The sequence below is a fragment of the Callospermophilus lateralis genome, chromosome 7 (genome assembly GCF_048772815.1).
Source record: "Callospermophilus lateralis isolate mCalLat2 chromosome 7, mCalLat2.hap1, whole genome shotgun sequence".
NCBI classification, from domain to species: Eukaryota; Metazoa; Chordata; class Mammalia; order Rodentia; family Sciuridae; genus Callospermophilus; species Callospermophilus lateralis.
In genome coordinates this window covers 124,500,420-124,521,389 of record NC_135311.1, presented here as the reverse complement: position 1 = coordinate 124,521,389, position 20,970 = coordinate 124,500,420, and the positions used below count along the sequence as shown (strand labels likewise).

The following is a 20,970-nucleotide window of genomic DNA, read 5'->3' as shown; positions in this document are numbered from 1 at the left end:
TTTTTTTTTTTTTTTTTAATTTTTAATTTTAATTAAATATTTAAAAACTGGTATTTGACTCAATTATTGTAAAACATGCGTATTTGGAACATGTTTATACATTTCACAATGATAATAATCCACTTTGTAAAAAAGTTCTTATTTGAGTATAGAAAAATATCATTTTTCACTTATTTGAATTGCCAACTTTGTTTTAAAGCCTGAGGCAACGTTAATATAGCTATCTCCTCTCACTACCAGGGGAAGAGTATTCCATTTATACTTCAAGCCTAATTTAAGCTGTAAATTACATAACCTGTCTTTAAGTAGCCTTCAATCACACATGATAAGCATCTTAACATTTATAAAAGACACCTAAAGAAATACAATTGAATTCATAGAAAGATGTATTAAATCAAAAGTACATGCCAATACTACCAATATAGTTTTATTTTTGTCATTGTCAACATGTACAGCATTGGAATTGTATCATTTTATTTTATTTCTTAAATATTACTGAAGTATGCATTAAAAAGATACTAATACATTTAAAGCCAGCAGCAGTGACACACACCTAATCCCAACTATCTGGGAGGCTGAGGCAAGAAGATCACAAGTTCAAAGTCAGCCTGAACAATGTCACCAGACCCAGTCTCAAATAAATATATATAAATAAAAAGGGTTGGGGATGTGATTTAGTGGAATGCATCAGGGTTCAATCCCCAGTATCACCAAAAAACATTTAAGAAATATGACACATAAGAAGGCCTCTGTAAACAGAATCCTTTCTCAATATTTTTTCCTATTTTGCTTCATACGTAAATAACTTAATCTATATTATCAACTCTTATGGCTTAGAACTGCATACACATTTTGGAGTTGAAAATAAATGTTCTCTTTGACTTATAAATAACATGCAGTATTTGTAGTGTTTAGTTTCATTCAAATGCTTATCACAAATTCTTATTGTCTCCCAACTTGTTCTGCTAATAGACCTTTTCAGTTTACTGGTAAAGATGCCATGAATTAAAAGTCATAATGGTCAAATAAATATAAAAAAAAAAAAAAGCACAGAAAGTGGCTACCTAAATATCACTAAATCTTATAAAAACCACTTCAGCTTGTATGAACAACAAAAAACATTAGTGAAGAATGAATACCATTCATTTAAAAGGTATCTAACAAAAATCCAAAATTTAGTCAACAATGAAATTAAATCCATATTAGCCTTGTAGAAAAATTCCACTGAGATTCTGTTATAGAAACAGAACCAATAACATCCTAAATTTTCTAAAATTTATTTTTGAATTATCATTTTGTTGAGTTAAAACTTTAAGGGTAAATAATGACTTTCTTCAGAAAATATTACATATTCATTGAAACACACCACTTATCTAGTGATTTATTATATATCTACATCATATTTATTAGATAAGAATTCTAATTACTTTTATGTAATAAAAGTAAAAAGGAATTTTGCATGTTGGCTATGTTTCACTTTATACATTATTTTTAGGCCTTTATAGGATATAAAACTTAGAAAAACATTCAACTAATATTCTTATTTGATGTAAATGACTCAAACTACAAACAATACTAAGCTAAGCACTGTTATTACTTTTTTTTTTTTTAAAGATAGAGAGGAGAGAGAGAGAGAGAGAATTTTAATATTTTATTTTTTAGTTATCAGCGGACACAACATCTTTGTTTGTATGTGGTGCTGAGGATCGAACCCGGGCCGCACGCATGCCAGGCGAGCGCGCTACCACTTGAGCCACATCCCCAGCCCCCTGTTATTACTTTTAAAATCTAAGTTTCTAGAAGTTTTATTTTTCAGTAAATACAAAATGATCTAGTTCACACTATTAACTGCCCAAAACCTGCTTAAAAAACTAAATATTCTTTGTTAAAGAGAAGATTACAAGAAATGTTTTCTATGTTCTCATTTTAAAAAACAAGATTCTGGTATACATGGGGAATTTAAATACAAATTCTTACATGGTGGCTAAAATCTTGTCAACTTTCAGCCTGATACAACATAAATCAACAGTTATTATGCATAAACAATTCAAAATTAAAGTTTATAATGGAAATGTCAACAAGTCATAACTACGACACATCAATACTGATGGGTTCCACTATACTTCCACCAGGCACAGCAGATGTGCACATCTGATAGATTGCTTAGAAAATTAAAGCTATCAAAGCTATAAATAAGGAATACATAAATATAAACATAGAAATGCCAAAACATTAGGGCCATTAAAAAAAAAAGATGCAATGCAAACACATTTGATAGTTCTCTCTGTAAGCCACTTTCCACTGATTTATAAAGCTATGGTTTTATAATTCTTTTTAAAAGGAAAATTTTTCTACACTGCTGCGTGCAGTAATTTCACTGTACATTCTTGACTAAAATGCAATCTTCAAATTCTCTTGAGGAATTTGACATATCTCATCAGGATCTCTCCAGAAAGTCAGCTTGTCATATTTTCAGCAGCCTTTAGTGCTTCAGTAGCCTTGCAGAGTTCCTTAATAACAGATGATAAAGCTTCTGGGTTAATTCCTTGTTCACAAAGCCGTACACAAATAGACAGTGTTTCCATATCTAAGCCTGTATTCAAAATTCTTGAAATCTCAAGCAGAACATCCATGGTCTCCCTCACTGCATTCAGATTCGCCGCCGCGGTCGCCGATGACTCGGCTCCGCTGCCACTCGCCATGGCGGAGGCTGAGGGACTAGAGTGCTTACTTAAAACCCACTTTTTTTTTTTTGGAATGTGCAAAGCCCCTTGGGTTCTCTCCTACCACCAAAAAAAAAAAAAAAAAAAAAAAAAAAGAAGAAGAAAAGAATAGAAGGTAGTATTTTTGGATGGTAAGTTGGGGAGTAATTTCCCCATTATTGCTATAATATTGTTTATGCAAAAATAAAGATCCCAGAAAGGGGAAAACAATGTTCTCACCTAAATTTGCTTTCAATATTTGAAGTTTGGGTCATTCTTTACTTTATCTCCCTTCTTCTACCTTCAGTCACTAAGTCAGTGTTTTTTAAATTTATTTCTTTGTGAGCCAATTACTGATACTGTGTCCTCCTAAACTTAAACTACTGCAATGGTAAAAACTCATAAAAACATTTCTTTATGAGTTTCTGGGGTTCAAACCCAGGCCCTTGTGCATGCTAGACAAGTGCTCTGGTACAGAGCTATGTCCTCTGCACTGTTGCAGATTTTTTTTTTTTTTTTTACTTGTTTCTTCTTTCCATTTCACTTGGCATGTCATCACAGCTGATTTTTCTAAGTTACTCCTTTGTCTCTGTCATATTCCCAGATGAAAATATCTTCATTGCTCTTTGTTCATTAGGAGTTAAGTCCCAGAGTTATTAGCTTGACATTTAAAACCCACTTTTATCTTTTAGCTTCTCTTATGAATAAATCTTGGTTTCAGCCAGACCATCTCCTTATAGATCCAGTTTTTTTCCACCAGCTTCTGCTTACACTGTTCTCTTGGTTGGATTTGTTCTACTCTGTCTTCCTGCTTTTCTGTTCACTATTTCTTTACTGTCCACATTCTCTTGAGCCCTTTCTTGACCACCTAAGTTCTTACTGATTGTCCTGTGTCTGAACTTCTATAGTACAAGATGGATATAGCCAATTTTTATGACTTTGTCACTTGTGTGTACATATTCTTTATCTCTAAATAGATGCTGAGCTATTTGAGATTATTTCTGTGTGCTTAGTACAGGGTGCTTGGAATGTATTTTTTGAGATGTAGAAGTAGCAAGCCTAATAGGGATAGCCTGTAGATAAACGAAATAGTTATCAAGTTCTTAAAGGTTGTAAACCTTACTTTTATTTTTTTAAGATAGAGAGAGAGAATTTTAATATTTATTTTTTAGTTTTTCGGCGGACACAACATCTTTGTTTGTATGTGGTGCTGAGGATTGAACCCGGGCCGCACGCATGCCAGGCAAGCTCGCTACCGCTTGAGCCGCATCCCCAGTCCATAAACCTTACTTTTTTTTTTTTTTTTTTTTTTTTTTAATTTTTATTGTTGGTTGTTCAAAACATTACATAGGTCTTGATATATCATATTTCACACAAAACCTTACTTTTAAAATAAAGCCTATAGATGAAAATGATTTTCTGGGAAACTGCGAACTTAATATACATGAATATAGTTTCAACATTTTTGTAAAAATCAATCTCTGTTTGGGTCCAATCTGAGTCTAAAGATAGTATTATTCTTTTAGATTCTCCAGGGAACAAAAATTCTGAATTTCAAAAAATAAAAAAATTTTAAAGATTCTGAATTGCATTTTCTTCTGATATTACAAGATAAATGATATCCAGTTCTCAGGCTTGTCAGAATGAAAGAGAAAATTCTGATTTGATCTATATAGTATTAACTGGGAATTTGAGCTAGCAAGGAGTGAATTAATTAATTTAAAGAAGATTCTATTTTGTAATAATATTCCTTGTTGGAAATCTCCAAGAGATATAGTTTTATCTGTAATAGGAATTAAAGCTAAATGATTCTGGGTTAATATAAAATCTCAAATTCTTTCTTTAATTTCCTTAGCGCCAGCAGAAACTTCAGAAAGAACGCCTCATGAATGACTTCTCTGCAGCCTTAAATAATTTCCAGGCTGTTCAGAGAAGGGTATCTGAAAAGGAAAAGGAGAGTATTGCCAGAGCAAGAGCTGGATCTCGTCTTTCTGTAAGTTGATTCTTAAAAGCAAATTTTCAATTTCAGGATGTTCTTTCCTAAAATTTTTTTTCCTTTCTTTTCTCCTTGACCATCAGCCTTTGTTTGTTATCACTCCAAATAATAAACATATACATCAGCTGTTATAAAAATGTCAGATTGGCCAGGTGTAGTGGCACATGCCTATAATTCCAGTGGCTCATGCCTGTAAACCCAGCAGCTCAAGAGGCTGAAGTAGGAAGATTTCCAAGTTCAAAGCCAGCCTCAGAAATTTAGTGAGGCACTAAGCAACTTGGGGATACCCTGTCTCAAAATAAAATATAAAAAAGGGCTGGGGATGTGTCTCAGTGGTTAAGCACCCCTGGGTTTAATCCCTGGTACCAAAAAAACCAAAAAAGTCAGATTGGTATAGCCTAGGTTAAAAAAAAAAAAAAAAAGTGTATGCTTGTTGGCAAAGACTAAAATGGAATGTGCATAAAGGTTAAGAAAAAGTAGAATTATGTATAATTTTCACTTTGTTATATTAATCTATGTTAAAAACAAAGGATAAGTCTTGTTTTCTAGAATACAGCAGGCTAGGTTGTTTGGACTATCTCATTTTGAAAAGGATTTTCAAACACTGAGATTTAAAAACTCAACTTCTCAAAAGTAGCAAATAGCCATGAAAATAAATATCGAGTCAAAATCTAAGAGAGGTAAGCAGAGCATTGAAAATGCTTTTTGCACTGAGTACATTTACTGAAGGCAAACTTCAGTTTTGATGTCCTCATGGCATAAAGAGGATAAAAGTCAAAGCTCAGGGTCCATGCATAGTAGAGAATATAAAAGGTGTTCTTAATATTAAACAGGACCCTAAAAAACTATTCTTAGGATTTGAGAAAGCCAAAATAAGCCTTCCTTCAAAAGCATTGAACTAAGCAGATGGTAGAGAGGGGTAAGAGGAGAGAAGATCCAGACATTAAGTTCTGTTACAAAGAAATCTTCAGGCACATTTACTGCCCAAATTTATACTATCTCTATGTTCCAAAGCTTCAAGCTGCAAGTGGTTCTGGACTGGCTCTGGACTGGCTTCTACTTGGCGCAAATCCAAATCCACTTTGTGGAGACACCTTTATCCTAGCCTAGAAAGAATATCCTCAGGCTGGGGTTGTGGTTCAGTGGTATAGTGCTCACCTTGCATGCACAAGGCACTGGGTTCAATCCTCAGCGCCACATAGATTAAAATAAAGATATTGTATCCACATAAAACTAAGAGATAAATAAAAAAACAAACAAACAATATCCTCAAATACATTTCAAGCACTAGGTTAAAAATAACCAAGCACACAAAGAAACAAGTTATCCTATATAAGAACTACTAGAAACAACAGTAAAATGAAACATATCTGTAAAGACTATATTGGAATTATAAGATAGCTATATTTACTGTGTTGAAAGAAATAAATGAAAAACTTAAAAACATCTACAGGAATCAGAAAACTACAAAAAGTTTTGAAAAAGATTCAAAAAAAAAATTCTAAAATTGGAAAATATAAGGAAATAAAAAACTTAATAGGTAGGTGGTTTGACTAGAAAATTGGTTAGATTTTTTTTTTTTTTTCCCCAGCATGTAGCAGAGGGGGTTAAGAAGCTAAATATGGAAGAAAGATTACGAGAAATGGCCAGGTGTGGTGGTGTACACCTATAATCTAAGTGGCTCCGGAGGCTGAAGCAGAAGGATTGCAAGTTCATAACCAGCCTCATTAACTTTAGTGAGGATCTAAAAGCAACTTAGTGGGATAGTGGGACTCTGTCTCAAAATAAAACATAAAAGAAAAGGGCTGGGGATGTGGCTCAGTGGTTAAACACCCCTGGTTTTGTGAGTTACAGAATGAAAGCAGAGCAAATATAGAACAGAATTAATATTTGAAGAGATAATGTTTTAGAAATGATATAATGACACTAATCCATCCTTCCTTCCTTCCTTCCTTCCTTCCTCCCTTCCTCCCTTCCTCCCTTCCTCCCTTCCTCCCTCCCTCCCTTCCTCCCTCCCTCCCTTCCTCCCTTCCTCTCTCCCTTCCTCCCTCCCTTCCTTTCCCCTCCCTTCCCCCTCCCTTCCCCCTCCCTTCCCTTTCCCTCCCTTCCGGGAATTGAACTCAGGGGTACTAAACCACTGAGCCACATCCCCAGCCCTATTTTGTATTTTATTTAGAGACAGTCTCACTGAGTTGCTTATTGCCTTGCTAAGTTGCTGAGGCTGACTTTGAACTCAAGATCCTCCTGTCTTAGCCCCTGAGCTGCTTGACAAGCATGTGCCACCACGCCCAGTTCTAATTTATGGTTTCTAGAAGCCTAACAAATTCCAATAAGATAAATTAAAAAAAAAAAAAAAATTTAAAAGACAAAGAAAATTGCTAAAATCACTGGAGAAACAGTAGAATACCTTAAGACACAATAGTTGGATTGACAGTTAACTTCTTAGTAGTAACAATGGAAACCATTAGAATGCTATCCATTTTGCGGGGAGCAAGGGTACCAGGAATTGAACCCAAGGCCCCTTAACCACTGAGCTACATCCCCAGTCACTTTTTTATATTTTATTTAGATACAGACAGGGAACTTATGGCCTCAATAAATTGTTGAGGCTGCTTTGAACTTGTGATTCTTCTGCCTCAGCTTCTGGAGCTGCTGGGATTATAGGCGTGTGCCACCACACCCTGCTAGAATGCTATCTTGAATGTTAATGAGGGAGAGTAACTGCCTACATAGTACTTTAAACCCAGTAAAAATATATATCCACAGTGAGGTCTAATTAAAGACATTTTCAGTTCCTGCCAGGCATGGTGATGAAAGCCTATAATCCTAGCTATATGGGAGGCTGAGGCAGGAGGATTGCAAATTTGAGGCCAGCCTCAGCAATTTAGCAAGACCCTGTCTCAAAAGTAAAAAAGAGCTGAGGATGTAGCTCAGTGGTAGAGTGACCTTGGGTTCATTCGCTAGCACAAAGAAAGTTTCTTAACACACTTTATTTAAGGAAATTCTCAAGGAACCTGATCCCCAAAGAAAAGTCTGAAGAGCAAAAAGGAATGAAGAGCAAAGAAAGTAGTAAATATGTGGAAAGATAAGCCACAAACAGAAAGAAGGTGTTATTATATGTGAACAAAGGAGTAGAATTTGAATATTTTGTATAAAGAATTCCCCACCAGTCAATGTGGAAAAAAAGTACAACCAATAGAACAACATTTCTTTTTTCTTTTTTTTGGTACTGGAGATTGCACCCAGGGGTCCTCTACCACTGAGCTACATCCCCATCAATTTTATTTTATATTTTGAGACAGGGTCTCACCAAATTGCCTAGATAGACCTCTTGCTTCTGCCTCCCAAATGGCTAGGATTATAGGCTTGTACCACCAGTCCTGAGAGTTCTCAAACTTTTGATCTCAGGACCCCATACACTTTTTTTTTTTTTTAAATATATTTTAGTTTTTAATGGACTTTATTTTATTTATTTATATGTGGTGTTGAGAATCGAACCCAGTGCCTTGCACATGCTAGGCAGGCACTCTACCACTGAGCCACCACCCCAGTTCCTGTTTTTTTTTTTTTTTTTAATAGTGAACCCAGGGGCATTTTACCACTGAGTTATGTGTGTGTGTGTTTATAAAAAGTTTTATAAAGGGCTGGGACTCTAGCTCAGTGGTAGAGTGCTTTCCTCACATGTGTGAGACACTGGGTTTGATCCTCAGCACCACATAAAAATAAATTAATAAACAAAGATATTGTGTCCATCTACAACTAAAAAATATTTTTTAAAAAGTTTTATAAACTTTTAAATATATTATTATAAAATGATATTGAAGCTAGGCACAGTGGCACATACCCCTAACCTCAAGAGACTCAGGTGGCTGAGGCAGGAGGATCACAAGTTCCAGGCCAGCTTCAGCAAAGTAGTGAGACCCTGTCTCAAATTTTTAAAAAAACTTAAAAAAGGGCTGGGATGTAACTTGGTGATAAAGCACTCTTGGGTTCAATGTCCAGTATCCCACTACCCCTACTCCCTACAAAAAAAAAAAAAATTGAATAAATAAAAATGTGTCGTTCCCTAATTCAGCCTGCAACTGAACCATGCCAATGCTTTTCTTGGAGATAAATATCGTGTTTCAGTATGCAACATAAGTATGTTATATATACTTACCATTTTTGTCCTACAGGGTATTAAAAAGTTGTATATCAAGGGGTAGAGATTTAATTAATAATTTGTATGGCTTTATCAAGATAAACTGTTTTTAAAAAAAAAAAAAAAAGTGCCTGATGATGAAGACAGTATTTGGTGCCACTGCCATTTTATCCACCATTGCTTTTACTTCACGAGTATAAATGTCAACACATTGAAAAAGGCAAACAAATATGTTGGTATTATTTTGAATAATGATCCAACAAATGAAGGAGTACTTAGTCTCTTTAGTTAGTCATGGATTTTCTGATTAAAACAACAATGAAATACTATTTCAGATCTACCAGAAGGGCAGACATTTTAAATTCTGTGAACACTGCGGGTGGCTGTTAGATATGATGGAGCAGGAACTCTCCTATCTGGCCCCGGAGCAAACATTTTGGAAAACATTTTAGCTCCTTCTTCAGAACATATACATACCTTATGACTCAGCAGTTCTACTGTAGAGGAACCTGCATACATATACCAGGATGTATATTCAAGAATGTTCAGAGCAGCATTATTTGTAGTAGTCAAAAACTGTAAACATTGAGGCTGGGGGTAAAGCACAGTGGCAGAATGCTGAGCCTAGTGTGGATGAGGCCCTGCGTTCAATCCCCAGCACCACAAAAAGAATGAAAAACAACCAGATGTCCTTCAGCAGTAGAGGATACAGCTAAAATGTTTTTCAAAGTGGTTGTGGTCGTGGTGGTGGTGATGAAGAAGAGGAGAATAATCCCTCTCTCTTACCCATGTTCTTCTGGTCCTCTTTAGTATGGTTTCTGTTCTGGGCCCCAGCTGAAATGCTGATTTGCTTTTAGCTACTTCACACTCATTTCTTAGTTGAGACAGATTGCCAGCATCCTCTTGTCATCTTACAGATCCCGTTGGAGCCAGGGATGTTAATTCTTTATACTATAACTAAGCAAACCCTTGTTTTATGTGTCTATGACATGTTTCTGGATGACAGCAATAATAATGCCATCTGCTTTCTAGGCAGAAGAGAGACAAAGAGAGGAGCAGCTTGTTTCATTTGACAGGTAAAAATTATTTATCCAACCTGATGTATAGTTAATGGGAGTCCCTATTTATCTAATCTGTCTGTATGTCTATCTATTAAATTCTTTCTGTGCTACTAGGGAATTGAACCCCAGGGTGGTCTACTACTGAGTTACATCCCCAGCCCTTGTTATTTTTGGTTTTGAGACAGGGACTCACTAAGTTTCTGAGGCCTCGCAATTTGACATCGTCCTGTCTCAGCTTCCTGAGTAGCTGGGATTACAGGCATATGCCACTGTTCCTGTCTGTCTGTATTTATTTACTTATTTTTTGGGTACCGGGATTGAACTCAGGGGCACTCGACCATTGAGCCATCCCCAGTCCTATTTTATGTTTTATTTAAAGACAGGATCTCACTGAGTTGCTAGTGCCTCACCATTGCTGAGGCTGGCTTTGAATTCGAGATCCTCCAGTCTCAGCCTCCTGAGCTGCTGGGATTAAAGGTGTATGCCACTATGCCCAGCTGTATTTATTTTTAATATAAAAAAATGAGGGCTGGGAAAATGAGAAATTATATCCCATCTTTGTATGATATATCAAAGTGCATAAATGCATTCTATTGTTATGTATAACTAATTAAAACAAATTAAAAACTTTTTAAAAATAATCCACATTTTCCAGCAAAAAACAAACAGGGTGGGGATGTGGCTCAAGTGGTAGCACACTCGCCTGGCATGCGTGAGGCACTGGGTTTGATCCTCAATACCACATAAAGATAAAATATTGTGTCCACCTAAAACAAACAAAAAAATGGGGACTGGGTAGTAGCCCAGTGATAGAGCACTTGCCTAGTATGTGTGAGGCACTGAGTTCCATTCTCAGCACCACATAAAAAAATAAATAAATACAATAAAAAAACATTGTGTCCATCTACAACTAAAAATTTTTTTTAAATGAATGAGAGGGACTGGGGTTGTGGCTCAGTGGTAGAGTGTTTGCCTAGCATGCATGGGGCACTGGTTCGATCCTCAGAACCACATAAATGTAAAATAAAGATATTATGTCCACCTAAAACTAAAAAAAAAAATAAAGATTAAAAAAAAAGAAGAAGGGCTACAACTATAGCTCAGTGGCAGAGTACTTGCTTAGCATGTGAAGCACTGGGTTTGATCCTTAGCATTGCATAAAAATAAAGGCATTCTGTTCATCTACAATTACAAAAATAAAAATAAATTTTAAAAAGTGAATGAGGGCTGGGGATGTGGCTCAAGTGGTAGCACGCTCGCCTGGTGTGCGTGTGGCCCGGGTTCGATCCTCAGCACCACATACAAACAAAGATGTTGTGTCCACCGAGAACTAAAAAATAAATGTTAAAAAATTCTCTCTCTCTCTCTCTCTCCCTCCCACTCTCTCTTAAAAAAAAAAAAAAAAAAAAAGTGAATGAGATGCTGGGGATGTGGCTCAAGTGGTAGCGAGCTCGCCTGGCATGCGTGTGGCCCGGGTTCGATCCTCAGCACCACATACAAACAAAGATGTTGTGTCCGCCAGTAAATAAATATTTAAAAAATTTAAAAAAAAAGTGAATGAGAAAAAAAAAGAGAAAAAAAAAAAGAATGAGAAGCCATGTGTGGTGGCACATGCCTATAATCCCAGCAACTCAGGAAACTGAGGAAGGAAGATTACACATTTAAAGACAGCCTCAGCTTAGTAATACCTTGTCTCAGAATTTTTTTTTTTTAAAAAGGGGATCACTCCTTGGTTGTGGCTCAGTGCTAGAGTGAGGCCCTGGGTTCGATCCTCAGCATCACATAAAGTAAATAAATAAAAATACAGATATTGTGTTCATGATAACTAAAAAGATACTTTTTAAAAAGTGGGTCTGGGATCTGGGGGTTGTAGCTCAGTGGTGGAATGCCTCTGGGTTAAATCTTCATTGCCACCAAACAAAAATGAAACAAAAACAAAATAATAAGAAAAAAGTACAAAATAAAGGGAAGACATGGACTTTTCTAAGATCTTTGAATTAAAGGAGGAATAATTTCAAGGTGAATAAAAAATTTCAAGAAACCCCTGATACCCTTTTGTGGGGATGAAGCTTGACTCATGGGAATAAATATGAACCCACAAATCTACAGATTAGGAGGTCTCAGTCATCTTATCTCTAATTCAGATTTAAGTTTGCCAGTGTTATTAGGTCTCTGTTTACTCACCTCTGAAATGGAGGCAACTCATCCTTTTAGGAACATGAAGAGAAAAAGCAGATAGTTTATATCTGAAAGATGTCTCTTCTCTAAGCTAATCTCGGATATGTATTCATGGCATTAGTTTGGAATTTAAAAATTTTTATCCTGTATCCATTTCCCCTACTACACTATGAACATCGTAAAGGCATGGAGGACTCTTCACTTATTCAGTTTGTATCTCCAAGTCATGGAGGACATTCTTTAAATATGTGGAAATGAAGTATGATTCATACGTACTGTTTTAAAATGCATATCACTGCATTTTCAAAGTGTTCTGTATCTAGTATAATAATTTCTTCTAAATACTTTCAGAATTTATAATATTTCATTATGAAATTGGTTTTCTGTTACGAGGTATATAACACAAAAACATAACCTTAGGGAAATTTTTGAAAACCAGGCGGTTTGATTCTGTTAAATGAATTGGTGAAGCACTGGTGGGTTACTTAGCCTGCTCTCCTCCACCCAAAGTACCAATACAGCTTGCACTTAGAGAGTGCCCTGGGAGAGGATGAGTCAGAGAAATTCATTGAGTTCAGATCTTGGGTTACTTTCCTTGTCTACCAAGTCCTAACAAGATTACAGAGTATACCCCTAAATGAAAAAATCAAGGAATCTCATCCCCAATAATTTTGCTTCATCTCAGTTTTGCCCAGAGGCTGAGACTGTTTTCTTGGTATTACCAGCTCTTTTCCTCTGGTATGAAGCTTGTGGTCCTTAGGGACTTTGTAGTGATAACAGAGGAGTTGGTGCCCCAGTTATTCTTTACATAGGTTCTGCTGGCAACAGAGGAATTGTAGGTATGTCTCATCACACCTAAAGAAGGAGGATTCATCTAGAGTGCTTGTCTCCCTGTAGCCATGAAGAGTGGAACCAGATGCAGAGCCAGGAGGATGAGGCAGCCATCACTGAGCAGGATCTGGAACTCATTAAAGAGAGGGAAACGGCTATTCGGCAGCTGGAGGTGAGAGCTAGGTCATGTTTTTTTGTTTGACTCAGTGTATCTGCAGGTATTTGAGATTTTAAGCCTGAAGTTTCTCAGTTGTTATGAAAAAGCATAAAATGAGTCATGTGGTTTGCACATTATCTGTCACAATTTAGTCATGGTGGATTTTTTTAAATATTTTTTTTAATATTTATTTTTTAATTGTAGTTGGACACAATATCTTTATTTATTTGTTTTTATGTGGTGCTGAGGATCGAACTCAGGGCCTTGCACGTGCTAGGCAAGTGCTCTACCGCTGAGCCACAACCTCAGCCCTCATGGTGGATTTTAACTACTGCTACTAAGTTGCTGTGATGGTATTGGCCTTGGCATTTAGCAGTCCCCAAATCCTTTTCTCTAATACCACATCTTACCTGGTCTCCTTGAAAAATACACAGAGAACAGAGCAAGACAAACGAATATTTATTTTTTATTAGGACTTTACCCCTAAATCTCAATAGCCACCTCTAGACTGGGCATGACTCTATGGAGAGCCCCTTTGTTAGTTTGATTAGCCCAGTATATAAGCAAGCCAAAAGTCTTATTCCATTTTTGTGTTAATTCTAGAGTCCAAATCCAAGTTGTAGATATTATTATTTCACTGGTCAGAGAAATGGAAATAGTTTATGAAGTAGTGGTTTGGAGTGTTGGGGGTCTGTAGACCTTTCTTAAATAACTGAGCTCCATCTTGAACTTTGCATAGTAAACAGTAATATATCTTTAAATAAGTTGATTTTTCTTCTCCATGGAGGTAGATGACTGCCATCTCTGGGGTGGGGACAATAGTGGAGAAACTTGGAGTGCCTCCTTGATCTTCATCTATAGCAGTGGTTTTGAACCCAGTTTATGCATATTAGATTCACCTGGGGAATTTTTTTTTTTTTTTAAATGCCTGAGTTCTCCTCCTGAACCATCAATTACGTGAAATTCCTTTTTTAGGTTAAAAATGGGCAAATATCCACATTTTTATATGGCTCAGCCTAATAAATCATAATTACTAGTGATGCCTATGTTTTTTAATTTCTTTCTTTTTTTTAGAGAGAGAGAGAGAGAATTTTTTAATATTTATTTTTTAGTTTTCAGTGGACACAACATCTGTTTCTATAGGGTGCTGGGGATCGAACCCGGGCCACACGCATGCCAGGCGAGCGCCCTACCGCTTGAGCCACATTTCCAGCTAAATTATAATTACTAGTGATGAGGCCCTGGATATTTTATAATTCCCAGATGGTTATAACATGTAGCCAAAATTGAGACCCACTGCTTAGGGGGCCATCAGTGTCTGTTTTATTTTATTTATTTATTTAGGCAGGGGTGGGTACTTGGGATTGAACCCAGAGATGCTTTACCACTTACTACATGTATCCCAGCCCTACATCTCCAGCCATTTTTTTTTTTTTTTTTTTTTTTGAGACAGGGTCTCGCTAAGTTGCTTAGGGCCTTGCTAAGTTGCTATGGTAGGTCTCAAACTTGAAATCCTCCTGTCTCAGTCTCTCAAGCTGCTGAGATTTCAGGTGTGTACCACCATGCCTGGCCAATGTCTGTTTTAGATGAGACAGTTTATCCTCAAGTTATACCTACTTTATTTTCTTCAAATGTGTCATTTTTTTTAATATTTATTTTTTAGTTGTAGTTGGACACAAACCTTTATCTTATTTATTTTTATGTGGTGCTGAGGATTGAACCCAGGCCCTCGCACATATTAGGTGAGCGCTCTACCACTGAGCCACAACCCCAGCCCTGTCACATCTCTTTTATAATTATGTCAAAATGAATCCTAACATTATATATAACTAAAAAGAACTAATAAAAAGCAAACATACAAACAAAAATATGTTGTATCTTTCCTTTTACTTTTTTAAAAAATATTCTTTTAATATTTTTTTTAGTAGTAGATGGACGTAATACCTTTATTTTGTTTATTATGTGGTGATGAGGATCCAACCTAGTGCCTCACACTTGCACTACCACTGAGCTGTACCACTGAGCCACAACCCCAACCCCTCCTTTACTCTTTTTCACTTGCTAATCATTGACTTGGTTCTCTAACATTAGAAATGTGAACAGGGAGCAGAGGGAGACATATGGAGTTAAGGAAAGGAATGTAATGTAATGAATGTCAGGAATGGGGATCACTTCACATTTGACAGAGTCCCTTGGGATCAATTTTCATATCCAGTCATTTCTTTTTTGGGGGGATCAGGGATTGAACTTAAGGGTACTCGACCACTGAGCACATCCCCAGCCCTCTTTTATTTTTAATTTAGAGACAGGGTCTCACTGAGTTGCTTAGCACATTGCTTTTGCTGAGGTTGGCTTTGAACTCGTGATTTTCCTGCCTTAGCCTCCCAAACCGCTGGGATTACAGGTGTGTGCCAACCAGCCTAGTCAGTCATTTCTTATCTTAACATACAAACCTAATGTTATAGCCAAATGAGTCTATTTGCTTCCAAGGTTATATGAGATCAGGCACATTCAGGGTGGTTTGGCCATGACTATATGCTCTTTAACTCACTTCCTTTCTGTTTATATGGCCTTTTCTTTGCTTTAAGGCACAACTTAAGGCCTGTCTCTTTTGCAGTCTTCCTCTTTTGCACTCCTTTCTGTACCACTCATTAGTCATTTCCTCTATATCACCCTTTTTATTTATCTTATCGTGTACTTATTTCCCCAGTGGCACTAGGGCACTGCCCAAATGGCAGTAGAAAACAAAAGAATCAGTCCTGGGAGAAAAGAGGCTTCCTTCCTGTGAGTATCCCCTCCTCCTTGCAGTTACCAGGTAGCAAGATCCCATATAAATACATTTAAATTTTCTAATCCAAAGTCACAGTACTCATTGTTGTTTGTTGGCACTCACAAGCTTTTGCCATAAGGCCCCATTTAGGCTCCATCTAGAGCTATCACACCAAGAATTTATCCATCCCAGCAATCCAGCTTCTATTCTATAACCTTTTGGCTTGGGTGATCATACTGGTTCCCATATAGCACATTCAACTAATATTGCTTGACAGATGGGTTTACATGCCTTCCATTTTATGCTATTAGGTAAATAGTGATAGATTATTTTCTGTTATAGAGAAATCATGTTTTATAGAGTTTTAAAAACATATTTGGGAAGCCAGACACAGTGATACACACCTGTAATCCCAGTAACTTGGGAGACTGAGGCAGGAATATCACAAATTCAAGGCCAACATCAGCAGTATTGCAAGACTTTCAAAGTAAAAAAGGACTGGGCATGTAGCTCAGTGATAAAGTGCCCTGGGATCAATACCCAGTACCAAAAAACCACATGTGGGACTGGGAGTATAGATCAGTGGTGGAGCACTTGCCTAGCATGAATGAGGCACTGGGTTCAATCCACTATAAATAAAACAAAGCAGACAAAAACAAGACAAAATAAACAAACAACAAAAAAGCTAAAACTTTAGGTAACTAGAGGAAAGGAATCATCTAACATGTTGCTTAATGTTAGTTGTTTTTTTGTCTCCCTTAGGCTGACATTTTGGATGTCAATCAGATATTTAAAGATTTGGCCATGATGATCCATGACCAAGGTGATCTGATTGGTATGTATTATTGATACCTTTAATATCAAGGTGAGTTGAAAGTATTTGTGTGCCAAGAAGTTAGTAAGATGTGTCAAATATAGAATTAAAGTTTGGGATTATAATTTTAAAATTACTAAATTCATTTTCTTAGTAATATTCATATATTGTCAAATGTGGAAGGTAAAGAGAGGCCTTTGTGAATAATTAGCCCTATTCACTTGCCATAACTTCTTGGGAAGTCTTTGCTTAAACAAATAGCTATCAGCTTCCCAGCTTTTCTCTCTAGATACTTGCACAATTATGGGATTAGTGACTTTTTAAAAACTTTTTATGTGAAATTAATCTTAATTTTATAAAAAGTTTTTAAAAATACAGGGAACTTGGGCTGGGGATATAGCTCAGTTGGTAGAGTGTTTGCCTTGCATGCACAAAGCCATGGGTTCAATCCCCGGCACCACCAAAAGAAAAACCCCCAAAAAACAAGGAACTCCTTTATACCCTTTACTCAAATTTACATCTTGTTATCATTCTGCCCCATTGACTTTGTTTGTACTCTCACTCTGTGTGTGTACATGTATGTGTCTCTGTGTGTATATGTCCAAACAGGATATTGTATTTTCACACACACACACACACAGAATGTTTTTATGTATTTTTTTTTTTCTGAACCATTTAGTCACATAGTTCTTAAATCCTTATCCCTAAATACTTCAGTGTTTATTTCCAAAGAATAGGGTTATTCTCTTACTGAGGTAGTAACTTGATTTCATGACTGGTGATAGCAAATCCAGGACCCATAATATCCAAGTGTGCTAAAATTTCCCCTGTCCTTTTTGCAGATAGCATAGAAGCCAATGTGGAAAGCTCAGAGGTGCATGTTGAAAGAGCCACTGATCAGTTACAGCGAGCTGCTTACTATCAGGTAAAAGTAGATACCAAAGAAGGTCATTCTGTACTGCACACTTTATAGGCCATCAGGGTACATTGACACATTAAACAGCTGCAGCCTCTTCTTTAGGCTTAAGTTGGAGGCAAGTAGTCATAATTGTTTTGCTGGTTCTGTTTTAGTATTTTCCTTTACCTGATCGAATCTTGAATAAATTTATACAAAACCCTCTTAGCTGCAAAGCTAACCCCATAAGCTAGCCATAATAGCTGAACCTAGTATAAGAATAATCTTATATCCTAAGCAGCTGAAATGTATTTGAGTTAGGATAGTAAGAGGTACAAGTAAAGTGGGGTTTCGTAGATACTGGCTATAGAAGATGGGCATAGAATCAACTATAATAGCTACTTATATGTGAATAAATAAGGCTTAATTATTATTAAGCTATGCCTATAAAGTGAAATTCTTCCACTTATTAGTTGAGACTCTGGTTTTATGAATTTTTGGTCTTTATTTCAATGTACAAATATTGTAAATAAGTCCTTCTTATTTCCCTTCAATTTAAGTTGCATTTTTTTTTTTTTTTTTAATAAATAAATAGCATTTCAGTCACTTTCCAGGTTCCTAGGGTATATTTTATCTGGGAATGCTCTATAAAAACTAGGTGATGGCTTTAGTGTCCATTACATATATATCCACTTGATGTTGTATGATGTTTAAATTAAGAGATGTTTATGAAGAGTTTATAATAACAAAAATGTTGATGATAAACATTGAGAAAAATATCAAAATCATACAGTATGATCCCAATTTTGTTGGACAACAGTATGCATACGTAAGAGATAAGAATGCAGTCAGTGGTTTTATCAGTGGGTGATTTTCTCTTTTTGCTTTTTTTTTTTAAATACAATGAACATAAAATTTTATAATAGGTATAAAACTGTTACTAAAACACATGTACAAATCACTTACTGCAAATAATGCCTAACAGCATAGGTATATGCAAAACTATCTGGGAACAATTAAAATCTGTACTACTGCCTACTGGTGGTAACTTAGAGATTTTAGGGAAGTCTCTTCATATTTGTGCATGGGTAGAGTTGATTTTGAATTATAAGGAGGCAAATTTATGAAGCACTCTTGGAGTCTAATTAGATATAGAAAATTTTACTTGTTTCATGAGTGTCTTCATTTCTTTCCTCAGAAAAAATCTCGCAAGAAGATGTGTATCCTGGTACTTGTCCTGTCAGTGATTATTGGAGTCTTGATAGTTATTATCTGGCAAGTTTCTAAATGAAGTGTGACTGCCTCAGAGCCTTCTCCTGCTGAGTTGCTTTCAAAAGCAAGTGCTTGTTGGAGTCTTGCGAGAACAAACTGATCACAAGAAGAGAGCATACACCAGAATGTCCTGTAATAATTTAGTTAGAAACTAACTACTAACTAGTCCTTGGAATTAGTGACCTATGGAGACAGTATTTATCAATTTATGTATACAGTTTATTGATTTCTCAAACTAGGAATTAACTTATGAATTCTGCTTTCTCTTGTTTTCTGATTGCCCTTCATTCCAGGTGTTTACTGAAAATTCCATTCTACATATTCTTTTTGACAGATGACACTACAGTCTCATTATATTGACTTTTTATGTATATATAAAATTTACCTTTTTACTAGCAACTGAGATGAATTACTTTCTGGGACCCAGCATATTGGAGTCTCTCAGAAACTGTACAATATGCCAGCAATTTTTATTATTTAACATTCTAATTTGAATTTATAAGAAGTTTATTACCTGTTTTGCAAAATTTTGGCACTATATTTAACTGGAGAATACCTGTGATTTAAATTGAATGAGAAAAAAGATGAAAAGTATCTATTTGAACTGGCTGGTTGCTGGGTATGTGTTTTAATCGAGTTTGAAGTTTACTTTATCTACTTTATCTGCTAGTGTCATCCACAGCAGTTCATCCTCATATACACTAAGCCATCTTGCTCCCTTTTCAAAGAGGTTAATTTAATCAATATTAATATACTCTATGGGTCCTTCTCCCACCTGTCTGCAAAGAAAGGGAGAATTAGACATAGCATGCTTTTGGAAAGCAAATAGGAATTGTATGGAATGATTTAATCTTTCTTTGTTGTTGTTCACTTGTGGTTTTACATTCCTGGTGAATGATGAATTTGCTGTCAGAAGGCTGCCCCTACCCTGTAAGGGTTTCTGGGCATTTGATGGCAGGGAGATTTTAAAAGTTAAACTGAAGTGGATTTAAAACTTAGTCCTGTGAACCTGGTGATAAAGCAAAGGTTCATTTTTGTAAATAATACTGGTTTGGTATAGTGATGTTAGACTCATTCTAATTTATGAATAAATAAAACTCCATGCATAGTTTTAGACAAAAAAGATTCAATAAAAGATTGCTGTCCTGTAATATAAATGTTGTCCACTTCCCTTTTTCACAGGCCTAGGTACATAAATGTGAACAGGGCCAACAATTTTAGTTCATCCTTTAGTGAATTTAAAGATTTGGCTACTTAACATATATTTATGTTCATTTCTTTCAGTTGCCCTTAATGTTAATTAATTTTCTTGTACTAAATTAACGTGAAAAGCAGGGAAACAAGAGCTCAAATGCATAAGTTTTTTTGCACTTTTGCACCATTCTACCTATTTAATACAAATAAACATTTGAAAAGCTTTTGTAGTAAGTTTTTAAAGATTTTTTTTAGTTGTAGTTGTATACAATACCTTTATTTTATATTTATTTATTTTTATGTGGTGCTGAGGATCAAACCCAGTGCCTCGCATGTGCTAGGCAAGTGCTCTACCACTGAGCCACAACCCCAGACTTGTAATAAGTTTTTATGAGTTAACATCCTAATGAGATAAGTACTAAAGAAACATGCTGTCATGAGAAAAATTGAGACTTGCAAGACTGGGGACCTGATGAAGGTCCAGCAGCGGTGGAATGTAAGTTGAAAGAGGATAGAGCTGTTGGAGGGGCACAGTGGCACAGTTCTGGTTCACTGCCTTTCTACTCCAAATTACAGTTGGACTTGTAAACATTATCATTTGTAAACATTCCAGAAAAGGAAAAGTTTTGATTGTGAAAAACTAGTTGAATCTAGGTAAAATAAAGTGACCATAGTTCTATTCTATAGTACTGTGTGATCAGTGGTGGTTGTAATGATGGTCACAGTGAGCAAATATGAACTTGGCCTAGGATTTGTGGCAGGTGCCAAAGGACTTGCTAGATGGGCCTAATAAACTTATTCACAGAGTCCTCCTTCCCTCTGCCTTTCTTCTCTTTGGAACCACTATGATCTGGGACAGTGGTTCTTAACTATGACTTTTAATTAAAACTTTAAAAAATACTTATACCTTAGCCTCCCCACCCCAAGATTCTAATTCCATTAGTCTGGACAATGGTTTG

The 20,970-nt window shown here is 36.0% G+C and overlaps 1 protein-coding gene and 1 pseudogene across 1 annotated transcript in view; one reads left to right on the top strand and one right to left on the bottom strand.

The window, feature by feature from the left end:
- Stx12 (syntaxin 12) overlaps positions 1 to 20,690 on the top strand; it is a 39,669-nt gene extending 18,979 nt beyond the window's left edge. The window contains exons 4-9 of the mRNA XM_076860948.2: positions 4,558 to 4,695; positions 9,872 to 9,915; positions 12,976 to 13,081; positions 16,599 to 16,671; positions 17,493 to 17,575; positions 18,744 to 20,690. Of these exons, the coding sequence (XP_076717063.1) occupies positions 4,558 to 4,695; positions 9,872 to 9,915; positions 12,976 to 13,081; positions 16,599 to 16,671; positions 17,493 to 17,575; positions 18,744 to 18,836 (537 nt within the window). The 3' untranslated portion in view covers positions 18,837 to 20,690. The remainder of the gene's footprint in view (positions 1 to 4,557; positions 4,696 to 9,871; positions 9,916 to 12,975; positions 13,082 to 16,598; positions 16,672 to 17,492; positions 17,576 to 18,743) is intronic.
- LOC143405188 (mitotic-spindle organizing protein 1 pseudogene) lies at positions 2,385 to 2,702 on the bottom strand (annotated as a pseudogene).
- Positions 20,691 to 20,970: the final 280 nt, after the last annotated feature.